This window comes from Desmodus rotundus, chromosome 2, assembly GCF_022682495.2.
Source record: "Desmodus rotundus isolate HL8 chromosome 2, HLdesRot8A.1, whole genome shotgun sequence".
In the NCBI taxonomy this organism is placed as follows: domain Eukaryota; kingdom Metazoa; phylum Chordata; class Mammalia; order Chiroptera; family Phyllostomidae; genus Desmodus; species Desmodus rotundus.
In genome coordinates, this window is record NC_071388.1 from 197915245 (window position 1) to 197939349 (window position 24105).

General features: G+C 40.8%; 1 protein-coding gene and 1 non-coding gene across 3 annotated transcripts in view; one reads left to right on the forward strand and one right to left on the reverse strand.

The window, feature by feature from the left end:
• Positions 1-24105, forward strand: part of ACSL3 (acyl-CoA synthetase long chain family member 3) — a 58320-nt gene that overhangs the window by 22246 nt on the left and 11969 nt on the right. For both annotated transcript variants that reach the window (XM_024564269.4, XM_024564270.4), the window contains exons 3-10: positions 8474-8891; positions 16946-17123; positions 18392-18501; positions 18592-18730; positions 20824-20974; positions 22156-22279; positions 22530-22601; positions 23801-23940. In XM_024564269.4, the coding sequence (XP_024420037.1) occupies positions 8514-8891; positions 16946-17123; positions 18392-18501; positions 18592-18730; positions 20824-20974; positions 22156-22279; positions 22530-22601; positions 23801-23940 (1292 nt within the window). In that variant the 5' untranslated portion in view covers positions 8474-8513. The remainder of the gene's footprint in view (positions 1-8473; positions 8892-16945; positions 17124-18391; positions 18502-18591; positions 18731-20823; positions 20975-22155; positions 22280-22529; positions 22602-23800; positions 23941-24105) is intronic.
• LOC112308136 (small nucleolar RNA SNORA68) lies at positions 19431-19551 on the reverse strand. Its single transcript, XR_002975135.1, has one exon. It is a non-coding gene; the product is annotated as a small nucleolar RNA SNORA68 (small nucleolar RNA).

The window sequence follows — 24105 nt, forward strand, 5'->3', positions numbered from 1 at the left end:
TAGTGACTTGGACAAGGTCTCATAGTAACTAGTGACGCAGCAGAGACTAATGTCTCTGTGTGCATGTGTTTCTGCATGTACATGTTAAATTTTTTTGTGTGTCAAGCTGAAAAGGATATAAATTTCGTTGTTTAATTTTCTGTTTGCTATTTGATTTTATGTCAAGACCTAGCATTTTTTGTGTGTGTGCTTTGTTTTGTCGTTTTAAGAACATCTGGCTTGGAAGTAGGCTTAAAAAAAAAATGTGTCTGGATCTGGGGAGTCTGGGAACCTTTTTCGTCGTTCAAGGAGAATACTCAAGAGTTCTTCTGTTACTTCAGCTATTATAATAAAAGGACTAAAAAAGGTTTAAAAATTACAATAGACAATTGAAGATTATAGAAAGTTATTTAGCTCTATTCAGTTGATTTTCAGTTTTTAATTGAAATATATTCATTTCAAGAACTTTCTGGCTTTTCTTCCTTTCTCCTCCATTTCTCTGTACCAATATATGTCCTTATAGCCCAAATTTTATTTTCTGAGGTTAGAATAAATACAAGCTTAATAGTTTCCTTAAAAAAAAAAAGACCAAACTTATTTTTCCTTCAGATTTTCTAGTAAAGTGAAAATTTATCTAATCCAGATGGTGCTATGACTCAATCCTCTAATAATGTCTTTAATAGATGTTCTGGTCCAGCATATCTGGACCTTTTTTATTTGTTGTATGAAGGAAGTACTTACATGGATTAATGGTCTTGATTTTCAGCTGTACACTCTAATTTTTATTCATAGAGAATTGACAGCTGTGCGATCATTGAAATCTTCAAGATTGTTATAGATTGTGTTAGTACTTAGGGTTTTAGAAAGGACCCTAAATTCTTTTTTTCTTTTTTTCAGTAAAAGGGAGCATGAGAACCACTGTATTACACAGTACTGAGTTCTTACTAAACTCAGGCAAATTGTAATGAAAATAAGAATATTCACTGAGAGTTTTCAAATTCTGGAGGGCTCAAGTGGGGAGAAAAAAGATAAGTGTTTCAATTGTGCTTACAAAGATTTATCAATAATTTACCAGATTGCTCTAAGTCATATATAGCTTAAGAGAAAATGTTTCCTAATATCTGGAAAATAAAAGATTAAAGAATGAATACTATTTCAAATAAAAAGTCATAAAATTATAATCATCCTTAAATTCAGTCTCGTTAAGTCTTATGATCTTAATCTTTTTGTTAGAAGTTTCATGAATCCAATTTCTTCTCAGAGTTCTGCAAATCCTCACCCAGTTTGAAGGTATGATCTTAAAATTTATTAGAAACCTGTTTTTAGCATATCAGAGAGAGTCCTTTTCATGACTCTGAAGATGAAACATATTTGCAAAAAAGTATGAGTAATATGATGACTCTCTGTAAGTGACAGGCTTAAAATGACATGGTTAAAGATCTCTGATTGTATTACTATTGACAAAAGAAATTTGCTTTTCCCTGCAACATGGCATTTGCAGATAACAACTAGAATTACAACTGAAAACATTATGTCAAGATATTGTAGAGTCTTAGAAATTTTATATAATTTCTGGAACACTCATTTTTAACAACAGTATATTCATACAAATAGTATATATATATTAGAGAGAGAGGGAGAGAAACATCAATGTGCCAGAGAAACATTGATGGGTTGCCTCTGGCACACCTCCTACTGGGGACCTGTCCTGCAACCCAGGCATGTGCCCTGATTGGGAATTGAACCAGCCACCCTTTGGTTTGCTGGCTGGCACTCGATCTACTGAGCCACACCAGCCAGGGCTAATTATTATTTGACAAAAATTTCCATGTAATTTTAGCATATCAAATAGGCCTAATTAATTTTATTTCCTCCTTTTATAAAAACAGAGATGTCCTTTGAAATTTATCAGGGATGTTTAAAAAATATTTTTATTTATTGATTTTAGAGAAGGGGAGAAGGTGGGGGAAACATTGACTGGTTGTTCCACCCATTTATGCGTTCATTGGTTGCTGCTTCTATGTGCCATGATGGGGTGATGGGGGAGTGAACCCAAAGTTTCCTGATGACGCTCTAACCGGCTGAGCTGCCTGGCCAGGGCCAGGGATCTTTCTGAAAATTTTCAGTTATTTTCAGGTTAAAAACAATTTATTTTTTTTATGGGAAGTTTGTCAAATATATCAGAAGTTTTAAAACGGTCAAATAGGATTGTAGGTCACTCACTGTGAGTATTTAGTTCTTAATCGTGGTGACAAAGACTTCACAATCAAACACAGAAAGTTAAATAGTTGTAAGTAAAATTTAGCTGTTTTAATATTAAGATGACTTGGTTGACCAAAGTAATCAAAGACCTGGTGATATATACAGCACAGGAAATCATTTTAATAAAAGACAAAATCTTTACTTTTCTTTATGATGTCTTAGTAAGAGCAAGCCAAACGGTAACTCAGCTTCTCTGCTGGACTCTCTCTGAAAAGGACAACCATTCAGCACTTGGCTGCTCGCCACAAGTCACCTGACCCAGCTCCAGTACTTCCGCTTGCTCTAAATGAGGAAAGTAACCCAAGACAGATAGGGCTGTGAATACCATCAGTATGCTGAGAATCCCCCAAATTACCTTTCACAAAGTTGAACTATTCTTTCCCCAAACCCGCTTCTCCTGCAGTCTTCCCTTTCTCTGTAAATGACAACTCTTTTTTTTTTTTCTTTCAATTTCTGAAGCCAGAAACCTCAGCTACTTTGACTCTTCTTTCTCTCTCACTGCACGTGAGGCTGCACTTTCAAAAAAGTCAGAATTGGGTCATTTCTCACTACTTCCTTCATACTTTCTCTGGTCTGAGCTGCTGTCACCTCCCTTCCAATTCCCTGCACAGGCTCCCAAACTGGTCTTGCTTCCTTAGCACCCAGAGGCACCCTTTTCATGGTAGGTCAGATGATTTCATCCCTGTCAGCACAGTTCTCATGGTGGTCTGCGGGGCCCTTCAGCATCTGGCCCCCTCTTCCCGTACACTCTCGGACCTCATCTCCTTTCTCTGTCCCGCATCCTCCCTGGGCTCCGCTAGAACGCTCTTACCCTAGGTGTCCATTCGGGCCTCTCACTGTCTGCTCCTAACGTCCAAGATGCCTTTGCCTAACCACCTGACAAAGCAGCAGCCCTCTCCTTCCCTGGTATTCATTCTCTTTAGCCTGCTTTGTTAGTGCGCATTACCTCAGGATATTTAGCTATTTGTTCGTGGTCTGGTTACCTCTCATGTTTGGGTCTCAGCTGTGACTCAGCTCTCTGGAAGAGTGCTTGGTGTGAAGTCTGTGTTCAGTGTTTGGGGAGTAAATGAATAGTTGAATCCTAGTTCATATGTGCTTAGTCCGTGCTTGCTTTTCTGCAGACTAGGATTCCGAACGTGGGATTGCAGAGTGTGTGTATTTTAAATACTGCCAGGGTGCTTCAGTGGACTCTGGGTATTGCAGTCTTTTACACGTCTGTGAAACTGTTGTATGGAAGTTGGCGTGGCTTCGGTTTAATCTAGATTGCAAGTTAAGGAGAACATATTGTCAGTATGTAGTAACCATCTGCATTTCATCTTTTTTGGCTTCTCTGTACACAATTCTTTTCCCAGTTTTCTGTTACTTTATTTTTTAATTTTTAGGAGCTTTTGTATATTTTGTTATGTTTTTTCCTGAATATTGTTTTCCTTTTGATATTTTAATTGTTTAATCACAGAAATGTTAAAGCTTCAAAATTAATGTGGAAGAATAAATCTTTAAGGATTGATAGGGAAATTTTGAAAAGTAAAGACAGTGAGGGTCTTACCAGATATTTAAGCAGTAAGTTCTTAAGCATTAGTGTACATATCACATGCATGCCGTTTAACAGCGAGCCTGCCACTTGAGTTTTCAATTTATAGGTATTGGGGAGGTGAGGAAGGGGATAAGACATGTCTGAGGGATCATCATTTTAAAGATTCTCTAATATAATTCTGATGCGATTGGTTCACAGTCACAGTTGAGAAACACTGCTGCAAATCTGCTGCATTTGGAATAGTGCGGTATTATTAGCACAACAGGAAACAAATAGATCCAAGAACCGAATAGCATCCAGAAAACGGATCCAAATGTGAGTGAGAACTTACTGGAGGTGACATTTTGGTTGAGAAAAGGGACACTTATTTAATAAACGGTTTTAGGCAGTTCCTCTGAAAGATGAACTTACACTATGTAGATAAATAAACTCTATATTGGTTAAAGATCTAAATTAAAAAATATGCAAAGCCTATGAAAAATATAGGTGACCATTAGTATAGCTTTTGATGGATGAGGCCTTCTTCACTGTGGGAACCTAGAAGCTCTGAGGGAAAAGATTAACAGATTTAATTGTCCGCCTTTACTTTTTGAAAGGTGATACTCATTCTCAGGAGTGGCAACATCATAAAGTGCCTATGACTGGTTTCCTCCTTCTCTAGATTTTCCATACTCACTCCAGCAAGTAGGATGCAAAGATTTATTTTACTTAGTTTATCTAAGACATTTTAGATGCACAGATGTCTTATGTGCGTGTGGCTGGTGCATCTAGGTTGCATTTGATGCCACTGAACACTTACTCCTTGGCTCTCCTCTCCTGTGGCTTTTGGAACACTTTCCTCTCCAGCTTCTTACTGTATTGTCTTTTCAGTGGGATTTGCCTCCTCTCAGTCTTGGCAGTGATTTCCCTTTAAAGTTTTCTTCTTTTTTTTTTTTGTCTTTTAATCAGTGTGGTAAGACTATTCACATTTATTTATCTATTTATTATTTTTATTCCTCACCCCAAAATATGTTTATTGATTTGAGAGAGGGAGGGAGATCAATCCGTTATCTTGTATACACGCCCTTACTGGGGATCAAACCGCAACCTACCTAGGTATGTGCCCTGACCAGGAATCAAACCCACAACTTTTTGGTGTACGAATCTATGCTCCAGTGAACTGAACCACCTAGCCAGGGCACCTTTAAAGTTTTCTGCCCTTGAACTTGATCTTGGAGATGTCCTACAGGTTCTCACTGGGCATTCTCATTTTCTATCTCATTGTGACTCCAATATGTGTGCTGCTAGCTCTGACCCTTTTTAAATTTCAATCTTTATGCATTTGAATGACTCACTGGCATCTTAAACCCATTATTTTCAAGGGTTATATTCATCTCCTTTCTACCAACCATCCAACCACTGACCAACCGTTCTGTTTTGGTTGAAGGCACCATAGTATTTTCCTGTCTTTCACTGCCACTGAGGTCATTCATGACTGGATTCCATTCAGGACTCTGATACATACAGAAGGCCCTCACTGTATTATGCAGGAAGATTCTAGTCATTGGGAAGGGCTGGAGGAACAGCTGACGCCGGTGTCCTGCTCTGGGCCATCAGGCACCGGGAGTCTCAGCTGCTGGCTCTGGGAGTCCCAGTTTCTGGCTCCATGCCTCACCACCCCAGCCTTCTAACTGCTCTAGGAGTAAAAGGTTATTTCAGTTTTTTAAAAATCGAATTTCCTTGCCTCCAGTTTCTGCTGCCTTCAGGTTAGTTATCCTCCATATACACTTATTTTCTAAAACTATGCATCTTTATATATTAGAATACAAATTAAGTTCCTTCCCTAGCCTTAGAGCCAAAGCAATTGGACCCTTTCAGTTTGGTACCTTAAACACTTGCCCTCATCTCCTCACCCCCACCCTGCTCTGCTGGGGTGGCTGAGGACTTCCTGAGCCCCTCCTGCTTCTGGTCTGGTTCAGACTGTGTGGTGTCATCTATTCAAAACCTCCGTTCTTCTCTCCTCCCTCCCCTCAGCCTTGAAGATCCTAAGTTGCCATTTGGTCTAAGAAGACTCAGAAAATTGTAGAACTAGGCTCCACCTTTCACTATACTCTTCCTCAAGTGCTGTTTACACTCAGTGATCAGTACCTAGTTTTATTAGTTTTATAGTTTTAGCTCTTACATGGTCCACTTTGAGTTAATTTTTTTGTGTGATATGAGAAAGGGGTCTGTTTTTGTTGTTTTACATCTGGATATCCAGTGTTCCAGTGCCATCTGTTGAAAATGCAAAGACCGTTCTTTGTTGAATTCTCGTGTCATGTTGCCGTAGACCCGGTGTCCGTAAGGCAAGGGCTTGCCTCTGGGCCCTCAGCTCCGTGGCACCGATCTGTACAAGTGCTGCCTGTTCTTTCGCCAGTGCCACACTGTCCTGAGTGCCACTGCTTTGTAGTACGTTTGCAATTCACCTTTGCTGCTTTTCAAGATGAAATTTTTAGCTGTTCTGGCTACTTAGAATTGTCATATGAATTTTAGGATTAGCTTACAGATTTCTATACAAAGGCCAGCAAAAATTTTGATAGGAATTGTGTTGAGTTTGTATATCAATTTGGGGAATGTTACCATTTTAACAGTATTGTCTTACAAGCCATAAACAGGATGCTTTTCTGTTTATTTACTACATCTTAGTATCTTTAAACAACTTTTTGTGGTTTTCACAATACAAATTTTGTACTTATTATTTTAGCTAATCTTAAGTGTGGTAAATGTTCTTTTCCTAACTTCATATTCTGAATATTCTTTGCTAGTGCACAGAAAAACTATTTTTGTACGCTCAGCTAACATCCTGCAGCCTTTGTTGAATTCTTTGTTGTATTAGTTTTTAGAGGGTTACTTAGGATTTTCTTTCTTTCTTTTTTTTAACGGGCATTTTAAAACCTTTTTTATCCTGAGGAAAATTAACCATACAGAAAAGTAGAGACAATAATACAATGAATCTGCACATACTTGCTCCAGAGGTTGAACAATTACTAATATTTTGCCATGGTTGATTTACATATTTTAACTGAAGTGTTGTGATATAAAATTATAGACATCATGATGTTTTACCCTGAAGTAGTTAAGTATGTATCTCTACTCTGCCATCTTGACCGGAGGGCCCCTGCAGTTTTCTATTTGTATAATCATACCACCTGTAGGTAAAGGTATGGTTTTTCTTTTTTAATCACAGTGTTGTTTTAAGATTCAGAACGCAACCACATGAAATTAAATTTCAGTGGGAGTACTTCGTGAGACGACATCATTCTCCTGGGTCATGAAGGTGCATCTGTTCTTGCAGCTCCGACTTCCTCGAGGTGGCAGGGCCTTTGTTTTCATTGTGCCCTTTTCCTCTACAGAGACCTTCAGTGGCTCCCCATGCCCTTCATGGCAGAAACCCAGATTCTCTAGACTCATTCTCCAGAGCACTACTCAACACACTGTCAGAAAGCAGCCTGGTGGAGAACAGAGCCCTGGGATCAGTTGGGAGTCTTGGCTTGTCACCAGCCGTGCATGGGCAGATTGGCAGGTGTTTTTATCTCATGAAACTACAGAGCTGGGCTTTTAATTTTTTAAAGCATTATTTTCTTTAGTTCTTTGAACATATTATAATAGCTGTTCTGATGTTTTGTCTGCTAACTTTGACAGTTGGGCCCTCTGCAGGATGATTTCTATTGCCTTCTTTCCCCAGGTATATATGGGTCAAACTTTCCTGTTTATTTGCCTGCCTGGTAATTATTTGGTTTAAGCTGGATATTTAGATGTTTTATAGCAATTTGGAATTCTGATTCTGAATTCTCATTCTCTCCTCCCCTTTTCCACAGCCTCCTGTCTTGCTGGTGTTTGCTTGTTTATTTGTTTAATAATTGTTGGCTGGCCTGTTGCCGTGAAGTTTATCTTTTCTGCTGCAGTGTGCATCCTCTGTTGCTCTGCAGAGGGCACAGCCTAGTCCGCATGCTATATACAGTGGATTTGTCTACCTCTCCCAATGACTGTAGGTTCATGAGGGAAAGGACTTAGACTTTTGTTCACTGTTAAATTCCTTGTGCTTCCAATTGTATCTGACACATAGTAGACTCTCAGAAAATCTGATAAATGCAGAGTATAAGATGACCAAAGTTTATTGCCTTCTTGCTTCACAGTTTAACGCCTTAAATTGAAGAATATCTAGAACCACTATGGGAAGTGAATTTCACATTGCCCACTCCAGTTGGCTTGTTGCTGCCTACAGTGAGGGAGTGGGGGCTTACTGGGGAAGAACGCAGAGATGAGCAGTAGCTGCTCCGGGCCACGAGAGAGGAGAGTGTGGTGGATATGCCCAGTGCTTGCCGTCCTTAATGTAAAGAGACTGAAGAACGGGAAATGGATACATTTTTGGTCTCCATTCTTTTGTAGGTCTTCCGGCTTGTTCCCTCGTCACCATAGGGAAGTGTTTGTGGATACTTGGGGTTAGTTTGGAAAAGCTATGTGTTTATAGAATTATGTGGAAACTTTTTTGTGGTAACTCCATTGTTAATAGGTATGGTACAAACGAGTGTCTTAAAAATATTAGGCATGGACAGACTTCACTGGCTGCTGTTTGATGGAAAAAAAGAAACTTCATTTGCCTATCTAATATGAAGAATTTTTCTTTAAAACTATTTAAAAGTGATTTTGAACTAATATCTTTTTTTCTCTTCCTTCTAGATTCTCATGGAAATCAGTTAATCCTACTTTTTGGGCACTTATGAATAACCACGTATCTTCAGCACCATCTGCCATGAAGCTAAAACAGACCATCAATCCCATTCTTTTATATTTCATACGTTTTATAATATTACTTTATACTATTATAACATACATTCCATATTATTTTTTGTCTGAGTCAAGACAAGAAAAATCAAACCAAATTAAAGCAAAGCCTGTAAATTCAAAACCTGGATCTGCATACAGATCTGTTAACAGTTTGAATGGCTTGGCCTCAGTATTATACCCTGGATGTGATACACTAGATAAAGTTTTTATGTATGCAAAAAACAAATTTAAGGACAAAAGACTCTTGGGAACCCGTGAAGTTTTAAATGAGGAAGATGAAGTACAACCAAATGGAAAAATTTTTAAAAAGGTAAGGTGATGTTTTGTTGCCTTGAATTGTCTCTGTATAAAACGTACTTTTAGAAGTGGTGGCAAGGGACAGGCCTGGCCTGCTTCTGTTGGACTGTGCTGGCGTGGCAGGAGAAACAGGGTGGGAAGGGGTTGACTGTGTTCTTAACCTCTTTTTGTACTTTCTGGCACTGGGTTGTCCTGAATTTTCACAAAGACATTGAGAACACCCCCTGGTGTGGAGCACTTCTGGCATGTCTCCCAGGGCTTGAACTAGAACTTCTAGGGCAGTTTTGGGTAAAACCCAAAACTCCTGGTAGTTCCAAGAGCACCTGTGTGTGCTGAGGTTGCTCTGGCTGTTAGGGTGGGTGGGAACCACTATTTCTGATTGTAAGTCTGATTGACTTACAATGTCTTGGTCCTTTGGTTGTGGCAGTTGAATGGGTTTTAAGAATGTCTTTTCACACACACAGAAGAACCTGCCCTTGTTGATCTGAAATCCGGTAAGACATCCTCAGAGGCACTGTGACACGGCGGGTAAGAGCCTGGACTCCACGGCCAGACTGCATATGAGTTTGCATTTCAGCTGGTTCACTTACTAGCTGTGTGACATAGTTAGATTGGCCTCAGTTTCTTGTAATATGGGGATAGTGATCATGGCTGATGTTGATTAGCATTTCTTCGCACCAGGCTGTTGTAAGAGCTTTGCATATATCAACTTAGTTAAGACTTACAAAAGCTAAATGAGTTAGTGGTATCATCCGTACTTTACAGATGACCACAGGGAGGCACAGGTAGGTTGGGTGACCTACCTAAGGTCATTACAGCTAGCAGGTGGCGAAGCTGGAAGTGGAACCCAGGCTGTCTCCCTCCATCCCCTTTAAACCAATCCCCGCTCTCACAGTGGTGGAGAGGATTAAGTGAATGTGTCACACATACTCACAGACACAGCATGCTTAGAACAGTTGGTGGCCTCTAGTGTTTATTACTATAGCTGGGATTTGGAAAAATTATGAGCGAATACAGATTAACATGATGGGGTAGTGCAGCACTATGAAGGGTAAGCATAGAAATGGCATGAAAATGCTGTTTTTGAACTTGGATACGTGACTTTGTTATAAGCAGTTCTTAAAGTCCCTGTAGGTAAAAACTGAAGATAAAACTTTTTTAGAGGCAGTAAGGTGATCTGTAGTTGGTTGATGATTTGGTCAGGTTATAGGTTTAATACCTGTTTGGCCAAGTTACCTTGTACCCTTTCCCGGAACTACATCCTGACTCCCGCTGCTATTTTAAGTCAGTCATGAAGGAGCTCTCAGGTCATGGAGGAAAGTCCAAGTAATCACACTAGGGAATAAAATACTCAGAGCTCTTCCTGTTACTGCAGGACCAAGGGGACATTGTTTAACCTAATTAATTAATGGTCCTTTAATTTTAGCATTTATCATATGAATTCCATAGTCCTTCTAAACATAAGAGGCGACAAGCAAGTCAACGTCAGTAACTCCTAGAAATTGCAAACATTAGTTTTAACTCTAGGCTGGAATCTGTAAATATTCCTCACCTTTAAATAGAATGTGATCTTTTTTCTTGCTCTGCTTGGAGCAGCCCTGGTTCCTGCTTGTTGTTCTGATGTTATTAGTTCCGCCTTACAGTCTCTGAAGTGGTTCGGATAATTTTGCGGTCAATCCACCTTTAAGGCATATTCCCTGTTTCTTTTACTGACTTAATTTTGACTCAGGTGAATTTATTCTACTAAATTAACCTAAGATCTAGCTGGAGTTTATAGCATATTTCTAGAAATTGAAGTCATGTGGTTAAGAATGTTTGATTATTCTGTAGCCTATAGGTTATAATTTGTAAAATATATTTTATCATGATGTTTGGTTTTTGTCATATTTAGTTACCCCTTTTTATGGTATATCAGCCTTGATTCTGTCTCTGAGAGATCTGGAAGTTATAAATGCTATTTGAATTCAAAGATTGGGTTCTTTATTTTTAGTCTAAGCATATTATAACAGAGGTCACATGAAGTAGGAAGCTTATTCCATACATTATAGGCATTTTATGAAGCTAGAACTATTTTTTAGTCATCATTCAATACTCAAAGCAACAAACTATTTTCCAAATTTGTAAAAAGGAGAAAAATAGAGTGAATATGAAATTTCTTCGTAGTTCAGGTATCAGTATCATTAGGACAAAATAAAATCCCAGTGCTGTCATAGTTGTTCTGTACAGGTGGACAGATAACACAGTGGACACAGAAAAGTCCTCTCCCCCATGTGGGTTTTGTTCGTCTTTGTGCCTGTGCACGTGACTCATTCCTGCTCCTGGTCCGGTGTCTTTGTAATCATCGTTTATTCGATGAAAAAGTATTTGAACTCAAGTAGGAAAGTTAAAAGGTGAGGAAAACTTTCTAGTCAGCAACATTTTCTGTCTGTACTGCATTACTCTCAGGTCTGGCTACCTACTGTTGACATTCGCCATCAGGTTCAGAAGTCAATATAAACTGATGTAGAAAACATAGTATGTTTTCCATGTTTGAAATTAGGCTCATCGGACGAGATCAGGCTGATTCAGAGTTATATGGCTATAGATGTGCATCGTTAGAGAGTAAATTAACGTTTAGGGTTCATGTGTTCAATGAGGTGGGTATTTTCTGTTAGCCTTCCTCAGTGAGAAAGGGTGCAGTCACCGGTCCACTGAGGCTGGTGTCCGTTGGTCTGCGTGGCAGCTGTGGGCAGGTCTGCAGACTGGACCATGGTATGTGTCTCTACTGTGTTAAACAGCTAGGCTTTTGTCTCCCTCTTGCTTTCTTATTTCCACCCATTGCGTTGCAGCCGTAACAGCCTCTGCTCCGACAGGCTAATGGAGAGGGGACCATTCACAGCTGATGTAAAAGGGGGGTCGCCTAGGTGGTGTGGCTTCTTCTGCCAGGGGTGCTTGCCATTGTGGAGCTCAGACGTATTTTTGACAAAATGTCTTCATTTCATAGCTTCTGTATTTGAAGACAGTCCTTAATTGGGAAAGAAAGCTAATGATGTAGCAATATCTCAGAGTTTCCACCCTGTTTTGAGGGGCTGAGCTTTGGGAATTAATCCTAGAATGTATCTGATATGGTTGAAGCAAAGTTACTCAAACCTTTATTTCCAATTAATAGAACTCTGAAGCTTTCTGTCCATCTTATTTTACAAGTCTATTTTGAGCTACCAGGGGAAGGAAAGCGGAAGAAAAAAGGCAGTGTGAGGATTCTTATCTTACCCATGTTAAAATGGCCACCAGCTTCACCAAGACGGGTCTCTCTCCAGGGGGCACAGATAAAAAGAAGGCAGAGAAGCAGCTGCTGCAGCGTTCTCAAGGCTCAGCAAGCTTTTTCAGGTCTATTGTCACATTATTTTGAGTGTCATCTGGTTTTGTAAGACAGTGCCAGGTGTGGCAACACCTGGACTGTGTGTCACTGCCTCCTGACTGCAGCGCCCCCAGCGGCAATTGCACTGTCCAGCGTTGGAATGAAGAGCAGGGACGTTGGCTTCCAGAGCAGCTCTCACTTACCTGTGCCCGAAATAGAAGAGAGTGGCAAAGAGTAAAATAACTTTACAGTGGAACAGAAAAGAGCACGAGGCTGGTTCAAACATTGTGTTCTAACTGCCAGCAGCACTGTACATTTTTTTCTTATATCTTACACATTAGATAGGAGAAAATAAGCAATTATGTAATCAGAGTGCTTAAAAAGAGATTTCACCCTGACATTCCTTCCAAATTGATCCAAAAAGGTAACAGAAATCCTTAATTCTTTGCTCCTTTCCTCCTTCTAAATGTCTGCTTTTGTGTCATTTCTTACTGCAGCATCACATTTCTTATCCTATTTGCATGTGTTTATTATGTTTATGTTCTGACTTATTAGGACACTGACATCATAATTAACGTATACAGTGGTAGGTCTCTTGGCTGGGGTTTGTGCAGTTATTACATTACTCTCCCCTCATTCTCCCCAGCTGGAACTGTGGGATTGTCTTTCCCTCCTTGTTCCTCTCTGTCAGCCCTCCTTGTTAGAGGCTCCATCTGTGCCAAATGGCTCAAATCAGATAATCAGGAGTCTGGTTTTTTTCCCCCTCTATAGCCACCCTCTCCCCCCACCTTTTAAAACAGGTCTTGTGCTTCCACTTTTGCCCTGTATTCCAACCTACACACACCAAGCAGCTAAAGCAGTCTGATATAGCCAGGCCACCGTCCCCCACTCAGTGACCTCCTAGCTCCTTTCCCTAGTGCAGGCAGAGCAGTGTGACTTAGTCCTTAGTTCCTGGAATGAGTCTGCCTGGGCTGTATTCTCAATGTGTCACTTGTAATAACTGTGTGATTTCAAGAAGTTTTCATACTTTTTCTGTGCCTTAGTATTCTCGTATGTAAAATAGGCATAATGATAGCGGCTGTCTCTTAGAGTTACTGTGAGAGTTGAGTGAGCCGATGCCTGCAGCACACGTAGCCCACAGCAAACGCTAGTACAGGCCACCTGCCTTCACTGTTGCCGTCACCTGACAATTACTAACCATCCAGGTTTCTTGAATATTTGCACTTCCTCTGCCTTCCTCACAATAATTTCATTGTAATGATCTTTATTTGCAGAGAGAAAGGTTAAATGAAGCCAGCTGTATTTTGCCGAAGAAGGCAGCAAAGTGTAGAATTTTGAACGATTTCTCAGGTTAGGCTCTCAGTTATTCAAAACTTGATCTTAATGGACTGTCTCATTCTTCAGGGTCCTGAATCGTTAACTTATTTGTGTGCTTTTATAGAATGTTCTGTACGTTATCTTTATCTATTTTTATAGTTTTCTTTTGAGATAACAGACTCATTATCAGCGTTATCAGATGTGTAATTTCACACATTCTCGAACAAAGTAAACTAAGTTCTCGTGTCCCAGGCAGTGATAGTCTGAGTGCTAACATCGGTGTTACACATGTGTGTGTTGCACCTGTCATGGAATGAAAATCCAGCCAGTTAAACATGAGAGAGGAAAGTGACCCCCCCTTAAGTTTACAGACAAGGAAACAGCTCAGAGACTCCGCACCTGGCATTCATTTTCCTGACTCTCAGGAAAATCCAACATACTTATGTCTTACATAGGTCATGGGTGAGAATATTTGAGAGGTCGTAGGCAAAGGAAGTGTGTGACTGAATGGTGTTAGAATAAAAGTAGCTAAACAATCAGATGGATATGGTTTGCTTTTAAAACATTTTAAAAAAAAATGTGGCTGCTGGAGGAGAGAGCAGTCGAAGACTCCCTCAAGGCCCGAAGTGAACTGAAGTTGTTTTGACTATACCACCCATTCCACATGCTTAGCAGATAATTGCTGAGCGCCTGTTGTGTGCCAGGTACTACTGTGGGCACCGGGGAGACGGTGGTGAACCAGACACACAGTCTACTCTTTGTGGGTCTTATTTGTATGGGGGGAAGAGAGGCAATTAATCATGCATTTATAGATCTACTGGGTAACTGTGAAGAAGTGAAGCTGACTGGAGATTGGATGTAGCCGCTCTGTGTAGGCCAGGGCTACGAGGAGGCCTGGATAACGAGGAGGGTCTGGGCAATGACCCTTGTGTGCAGTGGGACAGGGTAGTGCAGTGGCTCTAAAGCAGGGATGGGCCCAGCTGGCTGTGGTGCTTGGCGGGTGGAGTCTAAGGAGGCATTCGGACATGGGGAGCAGGTGTGCTCCAGTTCTGTGCCCTGGGCACCTTTCTTGTCTCCTCCTAGTCTTGCCCTGCCCATCCAGTTTGAAGGACAGAAAGGACAAAGCTGCATTCACAGGAAGTAAGTCAGGGCGGAGGGCTTGAGATGAGCACAGGGACACCTGCAGCGCTGGGTCCCCCAGGTCCTTGTAGGCCAGGGTGAGGTTTGTGGACTCCATGCCGATGGACGGGGAAAGCACTGCAGAGTATTAAGCAGAGCAGTAAGTTGACATGTATATATTTTTAAAGAAACCACTTGCTACTTCAGTGACAATGGGATGTAAGGGAATAAGAATGAAAGCAGGTTGGCTAGTCACATTCATTAGTTCAGGGGAGAGATGGCCTAGGATGGCCAGGACTGGAGACGGAAATTTGGGATGCTCTTCAAGGCACAGTCCTTGTGAGTTTGGCCATTGTCAGGGACACCTCAGCTGTTGTAACACCGGAGGGATTCTGCTAAGAGTGAGGTACAGACATGTGTAAGTTATTGAACTTAGTGTTGGAAGTTAAGGGACTCTCTGTTTAATTTCTAATTTCCTGGCGAAGTATGAAACATGATCATCATCTGAAAGTAGAGAAGGGAGGCTGAGGGTAGAGGATGTTTGAGGAGAGAGCAGGTTCCAAAATAGCATTTCAGAGGGTGAGAAAATGAGTATGCCAGGAAGTGTGGCAATCAAAAGGTTGCTTGGTGGTGGGTCTGTGATTCTGGGTTTGAGGAGGTCAGTGTTCTTTAGCAGTGCTCAGGGGTACAGGGCAGGGAGTAAGTGGGTTTAACCTCAGGCTCGGCTCACCATAGGGACAAAATTGGGGTTAGAAACCTTTACAGCACAAGTCAGATAAAATTGTGGGGATCCTCTAACTGTAATATGTATGGGAAAGATCCCTACTAGGAGATTCAGTGTTTTAAGGAATTAAAGTCAGATTTTGGTGATACTTGAATTAAACTCATGATTTTATTTCTTAGTCACAAGGTGGCACCATCATATGACTTTACATATTTGGACAGTGTATCTAATGCCTTTTCGGAGCATGTATATTCTCAGAAACTTATAAAGCCAGTCATTTAGATTCTAGAATCTAAGAGGGAGCTCATGCTTACCTTTGGAGTATAAAATTCTTAATAATTATAATCCAGTGCCTGCACGCTTCAGCCAAGTTCTCATCTGTCTTCCCACCCTCACAGAGCTCCTTTTGAAGTCATTGGGGCTCCCTGTGCTGAGCATTTCGTGGGGGTGCAGAGCAAGGTGAGAGTTTGGGACCACTAAGTTAAATATAAGTATTTTAAATACAGTGGCATTATCCATCAAGTAAGTATTTCTTAAGTTTGTTACGGAATAGAACACTAGAGGGCAGCATTTACCCTTTTTTTTCCATTTTTATCTTCATCCAAGCTCTGGAAATCTCTTCAATGTTGTATGTGTTTTTGAAAATGAATATGGTTAGATGGTTTTAAGGCATGGGACATACATTGATGACAAAGCCATGTTTGAGAACTGTCTATATTTTTTCAGTGAGAGGGTCTTTTAATTCAGTTTGTATATAGCTGGGGACTTATAGTCTGATCTTAGTTGGAGAAAGTTCCTAAAGACAAGAATATGTTAACCAGCTTTAAAAGGAGATTGTTACAATGTAGAGTTGATGTTACCTGAACTTCTTCTGATAAGCACAAATAAAATGCTGAAAGTCTAGCAGTGCCAGTGAGTATTTAAATTTAAGGCTTTGACAGAGGGACTTAGGAATAGACAACTGGTCCCCTCCTGGTCACAGAAATAGACTTGTTTACTTCGCTTCTCCAGCATCAGATGCAGCAATTCAAATCGAAGACTTACAAACATTTCTATTGGCCTGGGTCTGGCCAGTTCTCTGTTTGTGAATCATATTTTACTATTGGATATTGAAATCCAGGAATTGATAAGTAAAGGGAAAGTAAAATTTTGTATCAGTAGTACTTGATACTAGGCTAAACTTTCAGCTAACATACAAATCCTTTAAGTAAATAAAATCTGTAAGTGAATTATTAGCATCTGACCCTGGGGCTAGAACGGTGACCTTTATGATCTTATGCAAACCTGAGTATTTTTTAAAACAAAAAAAATCCAAAACCCCCTCAAAAAACTATGGTTGAAGATTTAGCATAAAATTTGAATTGTTATAGAAGATATCATCCAAGATAGCTAATTTTCAAAATAGAATTTTCGCTTGAAAGCCACTTTCTGGCTTTTTGTTAAAAATAGTTTAATTACTTGCAAAAATAACTTCCGGATTTGTCAAAATTGGGAACACATCCTGACTTTCTAGAAATTAGTATTTTGGTTATACTGAAAGCTATTTGTATGTTTTTGTTTGTTTTATCAGGTTATTCTTGGACACTACAATTGGCTCTCCTATGAAGACGTCTTCATTAGTGCTTTCAATTTTGGAAATGGCTTACAGATGCTGGGTCAGAAGCCCAAGACCAACATTGCCATCTTCTGTGAGACCAGGGCCGAGTGGATGATCGCTGCGCAGGCGTGCTTCATGTACAACTTCCAGCGTATGTGCACTCGCTCCCCCGGGCTCCCCCGGGCTCCCCCGGGCTCCCTTTCTGGAGGAGTGGACCCATGCTGTGGTGGAATAGATGATGCTGACTTTTGTTACAAATATTTCACTCTTACCAAATCAAAATTCCCATGTTCTTTTTCACCTTGCATTCAGTCAGTGGAGAACTTGTTATAACGTAGAGTTACTGATCTATTTTGGAAAAGGAGCCAGTTGAGGAATAAGTGGTGCAGTCACTGCGGTAAGGGGAGTTCCTGGGAATAGGGAGCCATGCCTACACATTGCTGCCATCTCCTAGGGTTTCCCCTCTGAAGGTAGTGTCATTTTGTTATGCCACCTCTGTCGGGGATAACAGTTGGCCTCTGAAACACTTCCGTACTTGGAGCCAGGTGCTCCACTAAGCGGTGGAGAATTTTTGTATTGTCACTATGTGAGTGGTATGCATGATGCCTTAGTGTGTGAGGTGGTCCTGGAAGCGTCGCTGACTACCACACAGGCTAAGGCATCACATTTGGTCTTGGTGCGAAAATGTGATGCCAAGTATAGACGGTGTCTTATCCTTTAGATGAAACAGGAAGGACAGTTACCAGATTTCATACTGTAAATGCCTTCACCGTGTTTTTTTTAATTGGCATACCTTTTCATTTTCATAGGTTTAGGTTTACACAATTTTTTTTTTGAGAAACTTTAAAATAATTATCTCAAAGCCACTTTAAGTCTTAACTCTTGAGTTAGGCAGAAAGCCAAACAAACAAACCAACCCACCGATTTAATTTCAACCTTTCTAAGAATGTTTTTCTTTAGATTTTCTGCTTTAGAATAAGCGCATGACACTTGTACATGCTGTTTCTATAATTGTAATACCTTAAATGTGATCTCCAACGTGTTACCTTACTGGTTTATGTTTTTTTCGTATTTTAGTACCAAGTAGTTAACAACTAAGATTTAACATTTTAGAAGTTGGATATTATTACTTCTAATATGACAGTCCCACAGAAACATCTGTAGGTGAAATGAAATTAAACATTTTTTTATTTTAAAATGTTGGGAATCTTGGGGGAAATTAGGGAAGGGCAAGTAGGCATAATGTTAATTAGCATATTAAAATAATTTGGGAAAACATAGCACAGTTAGATCATAAACTGTGGACCTAATGATGTAGGATTCAGTAAGCTCTATTCATGTCCGCTTTCAAAGGCTTTACTTACATCTAGCACACACGTGTAATGTTTGAGTATTTGACTTGCCCTTCTTTCCCTACAGTTGTTACTTTGTATGCGACTCTAGGAGGTCCGGCAATTGTCCACGGATTAAATGAAACAGAGGTGACAAACATCATCACTAGTAAAGAACTCTTGCAAACAAAGTTGAAGGTGAGGACTGCAGGTTGTTTTGTAACTGTCCCATACTTTAAGCTGTGTCATGAAGACTAACGACTGTGATGGACACTCGTGTTTTTCCAGGATATAGTCTCTCTAGTCCCTCGCCTGCGGCACATCATCACAGTCGATGGCAAGCCGCCCACCTGGACCGAGTTCCCCAAGGGCGTCATCGTGCACACCATGGCCGCAGTGCAGGCTCTGGGAGCCAAGGCGAGCACGGGTAGGTCGCAGCGCCTGGGCCCGGTGTGTTCTGCAGCAACCCTGTTCTCCAGAATCGTTTCTCTACCTTTGCATCGGGAAGTTTTTAAGAGAGGTTTAGGAAACATGCACACATTAATTTATGAATGTTCTAACAGTAGTATTTATTTGAAATTACTTTAAAACGCGTTTTACTTTATACAGTTTTTCCGTTTACTTTTTCTGATAATTTTGGATGGTTTAAAGTTAGTTTTACAAATAATGGCATGAAAATTGTCCTGTGAATTATCTGAGAGTATTAAAAGATAGCTGAACCGTTTACTCCCTGTTCCAACTGCACATCTTCTGGAAGGTGCATCTTTTTACCCCCCAGCGAGCACACCTGGGCACTGTGACTGGAAGTTCCTCCTCTCACATCGGCATCAGAAAATGTTAGTGAGCACACTGGTGTTCGGGGATATCTCAGAGAGCTACTTGGGTGCTGGGGTTGTATTTCCTTTCTAGTTGGAAATTAGTGATTAATTCATTATAAGCATTGGCTTGGCTCTGGAGTTGGGGTTATGCTGACGTTCATTCTGGGTAGATTGAGGTTTAGGTGCTGGTGGGACATTCAGAGGTGGTGCCTAGTGGGAAGTGGTCTGTACAAGTCTAGTACTCTGGACTTAAGTTTTGGAGTTGAGATTTAGAAGCCGGAAGCAGTTTTTTTTTCTTTTTTTCACCAAGGGTGCAGAAGCTCCCAATTTTCTTCGAGGTGCATAGCCACAGCCCCCAGAGGTGACAAGATCCACTTGTTGTCAGCACCTCTGTTTAAACTGCTGCTGCAACTAACAGCTTAGGGGCTTGGCAGTTAGGTTTTCATTACAGCTGTGGAGTAGGCGAGGTCACCCACAGAGAATGGTGCATTCAGATGCCACCCAGGACTGGGCGGAGGGGAAGGAAGAAAATGTGTGTCAGTGAGGCAGGACCAGGTGCGCTGGAAGAGTCAGATGACACAGGGATTGCAGGTCCATCTGACTTAGCATATCTCACCTCCGAGAGAGCCATGTCCAAGAAGTGGGGGGGATGGAGGAGTGAGCGCACGTTAGGAAGGGAGGGCTTGAATGAGGACCACTGTGAGGAAGTGTGTCTGGGCAGGTTGGAGAGAAAGGGCTCACCCGGGAACATCTGCCCCCACTTATGTAAGAAGTCTGCATTTGGGTAGATCCAGGATTACTTCGGGCAGATCATCGGTGCCGTCCACGACCCACTTCTCGGGGTCTCCTGTGTCTGCTCTATAGGACGTGGGCTGCCAGCCGCAGGCTTGTGCATATGGAGGGCGTTGTCTTTAATCCAGGGTTCAGAGTGTAGCCAGGCTGACTTGACCACTGAAGCAGAGAACATTTTTAGCGAATGTCTAGGTACCCTTCTTTGTCCAGCCGTGCTCATTTTTAGTTGAATTGCTGGAATAGCTTTTTGTCCTTGTGCCTCTTTTCTTCCCTTTTTTAAGTTAGGTAGCCACACATAGCCAAAGCGATCCTGTCCAGGATGATGACGATTCCCTGTTGAAAACAGCATTGCTTTCCACTGCAAAGTATAGTCCTAAGCCCTTGGTGTGGCCCTGGAGGCTCTGTGTGACGTGGGCCTGGCCGCTGCTCCACCCTCGTTTCCTGCCGCCTTCCCCGTGCTCACTCATCCCCACCGCACTTCTGCTGCTGCTCACTCTGCCAAGCACATTCCTCCTTAGGGCCTTGGCACATGCCTATTTTCTGCTTGAAACAGTCTCCCTGTCTCAGGGTTTTCCTGGCTTCCTTTCACACTTTCTTCAGATCTTTACTAAAATATCAACTCCACAGAAAGGCCTCTCCTGACTGTTCCATCTACACAGCTTCTACTATATCATCTTTGCACCTTGTCTTGCTTTATTTTTCCTCATAGCTCTTATTGTATTATAGATTTATGTGTTTGTCCCAATGGACTAAATGTTCCTTATGTGCAGGGACTTGATCTGTCTGGTTGACCTCTGTATGGTTACAAGGAATAATTGTTGAATTGAGTCAATAAACAAGTGATTATGAAAAAATTGGTGCTTTGGCTAAACTTCTCAGAAGTGTGTGTGTGTTTTTCCCTCCCATACAGAAAACAAACCTGAGAGCACCCCAGCACCCTCGGACATCGCAGTCATCATGTACACGAGTGGGTCCACGGGGCTGCCCAAGGGGGTCATGATCTCCCACAGCAACATCATTGCCGGGATCACGGGCATGGCGGAGAGGATCCCACGCCTGGGGTATGTCGTAGTGAATACGTAGCAGTGCTTGCCACGTTTAGGCACGAATGGTTAAATTAGTCCTGCGGAGTCTGTTTATAGTAGGCATTTCCTTAAAAAAAAAAGGACATTAAAATTAGAAAATAGTCACAGTCGTGAAGTTTTACAATTAATAGCTTATAGATATTATTGACAGTTAACTTTTTACTTTAAAAGTGTAAATTTTAACTGTGGTCATTTTTATACCTAAGTATGTTATAGTTTGGGTGAGCAAATAGTTTACTATATCCAGTAAGTGTTTATTGAGGTTCTGAAGACAAATTCCCATAATAGCAGGGTGGGGCGGGGGGTGGGGAGGTGCACTGCAGTGGGAAGAGATGGGTGGAGGAGCCAGATGGGGTTTTGAGGGACTCACTGACTGGGAAGGAGTCGTTCCCAGAGATGGGATCAATGTGCTGACAACTGATCTGGGCAGTGGTAGGATATTTTTGGAGCCCTGTGCACAGAAATTACACACACACACATGCACATACGCTAGTTTCTGTTAGGCCTGCATCATTTTCAGAAAAGAATTAAGAGCAACACTTTCCTTCATGTTTGCCTCAGTTGTCCTTCCTAGTTTGGAGAGGGGGCAGTTCTTGAAATTTCGAATATATATTCTCAGACAGATACCCATATATATTGTCTTATGTAAGGCATAATTTATTATATATAATTTAATTTAGCTCTCAGAACAGGAATCTCTTCTTTAAGAGTCCTGGCAGACTGGATTCTGTTTGAACTCTGTGTGGTAGCCCACTAGCTTTAGAGAACATTTTCTCCTGGGATTTCTTCTGTCCTTCTAAAGAACGCTTTCATTTTCTTACCCGTATCTTTATTTCTTCTGCCTAGGGCTTTGCTTCTGTAGCACTTAGAATTGATCAGTGAGTGCCCTCAAGTAGGGCTGGACACAGAGCAACTTACCTAGAGCGTCTACGTCCTCGGTTTTAGGTTGAGCTGGACTTTTTTCCCTGACACCCCCAGTGTTTGTCTGTCCCTGTGTCTCTCTGTCACTCTCCTCTCACACACACTACCCCCTCAAGCAGAGTCATATGAATGCCCTGAGGACCCTTCCTGTGCCTTCTGGGGCTTGGTCCCACTGTTACCACTTTCAGCAGAGAGAGCTCTTGACAGTTTCTTCTGCTCTTCCCCTTTTCTTTCAGAGAGGAAGACGTTTACATTGGATACTTGCCTCTGGCCCACGTTTTAGAATTAAGTGCTGAGCTGGTTTGTCTTTCTCATGGATGTCGCATAGGCTACTCTTCACCACAGACTTTAGCAGATCAGGTAAATGAAGTGTCTATGACTTGAAATACTAAAAACCATAATCATTTTTAACACGTTTTCCCCATCAGATTGACAATATAGTTTGAAGATGACAGTCAATTATCTTAAAATAATCACTTGCCTTTTAATTGCTTTATAGAATATAAGTAAATTAAAATGGTGAATTTATAATATGCTTTTTTGATCTAAGAATTCCACTGAATTTTTAAAATAAGAATCACTTTATATAGATCACTTTTTCTCTCCATAGTCTTCAAAAATAAAAAAAGGAAGCAGAGGGGACACATCCACACTGAAGCCGACACTCATGGCAGCGGTTCCGGTAAGAACTGACCACTAATTACTACTGAGTTCTAGAGAGGGGTCATCTGCAGAACATAAGTGCTGCTGGGAAGGATGCTGTTGTCAAGGTAGTTTACGTAGGGTTTGGTTTTTACTGATTGCTTTAAGCTGTCCGGATTTATTCAGTATTGTTTTACCTTGTTAAAAATTTTCAGCCCCTCTCTGTATTATATTATCAACTCTTTTCTCTAAATAGCTTTTTGTTCAAATTACTTTCATGCAGTTTGTTTGTTATTCGGAGAAACCTGAAGCTCAGCAAGAGATAGGAGAGAAGGTTTAAGGGCAGCACCTCCTTCTAAGCAAGTAGTATAATTACCCCTGAGTCCTCAGGAAAAGAAAGTCTGGCCTAGACACCAAAAAGAGTGAAGAGAAGCCAGTGCCACTTTGATGACCTGTGCATCCTAGTGTAACACCAGGTGCGGGGAGGGACCTGAGAGTGAGAGCAAAGGAAATGAGCCACAGGGACTTTCGCTTCTAGTGTGAGTCCTCCGGCTTTCCGATTCTGTTTGAAAGTGCTGGGAGTCGTGATTGGATACCGGAGTGTGCACGTCTGAGCGTAATCACATGGTTTTTCCAAAATCAGTGTGAATGACCAATAGTTTTGGAATTTCTCTAGTATATAGTTTCCTTAGTAGTACCTTATTTTAAATTTTCAGTTCATGTAGAGTTTATTATTTAAAATTGTGGAGGAAAAACTATTTGAAGTCATCAAAATATACTTCATAGTAGTCACAGACCAAGCAAACAAAATGCAGCTCAAAGAAAATTTTTCCTGGGTGCAGCACTGAAAGACTAACACCGACCTAAATAACCCCAAAGCATGTCGTTCTCTGTTGTCGTTTGTTTGTTTATTTAGTGAGTTTAGTTTTTAGTTCAGAGTAAACAAGATAAAGCAGAAAAGCAGTATAAAACCTATATTGTAATGACACATTACTGCCCCGTTTTTTAAATTTATTTTTTACTACTCAAGAGCATCTAGATACATTTTTGCTATTAAACATTTTTATAGAACCTTCATTTTTAAACTAATTTGTGGCTATTTTAAAAATGTGTTCCTGATAAAATTATCTTTTAAAATGTCTCAGTATTGGTAGAAATATTAATCTGATGTGAAGCTTTTAATAGGTATAAGGTAGCTGCTAGCATTATTAACTGCATTTAACTCATTTTTATACATAGGAAATCATGGATCGAATATACAAAAATGTCATGAATAAAGTGAGTGAAATGAGTAGTTTTCAACGTAACCTGTTTATTCTAGCCTATAATTATAAAATGGAACAGATTTCAAGAGGACGAAGTACTCCGCTATGTGACAGGTAAGTCAGGGCTGTCCCTCTTGGTCATTTAGTCATTTTGTTCACATTAAGAGCCCTGTTAATTGAGGTAGTTGTAGGAAATACATTTATTTTAAAAAGCTAGAGGGACTCTTTAAAAAACCCATCTTGCATAAGAATATGAGCAATTTAAAAATATTGCCATTT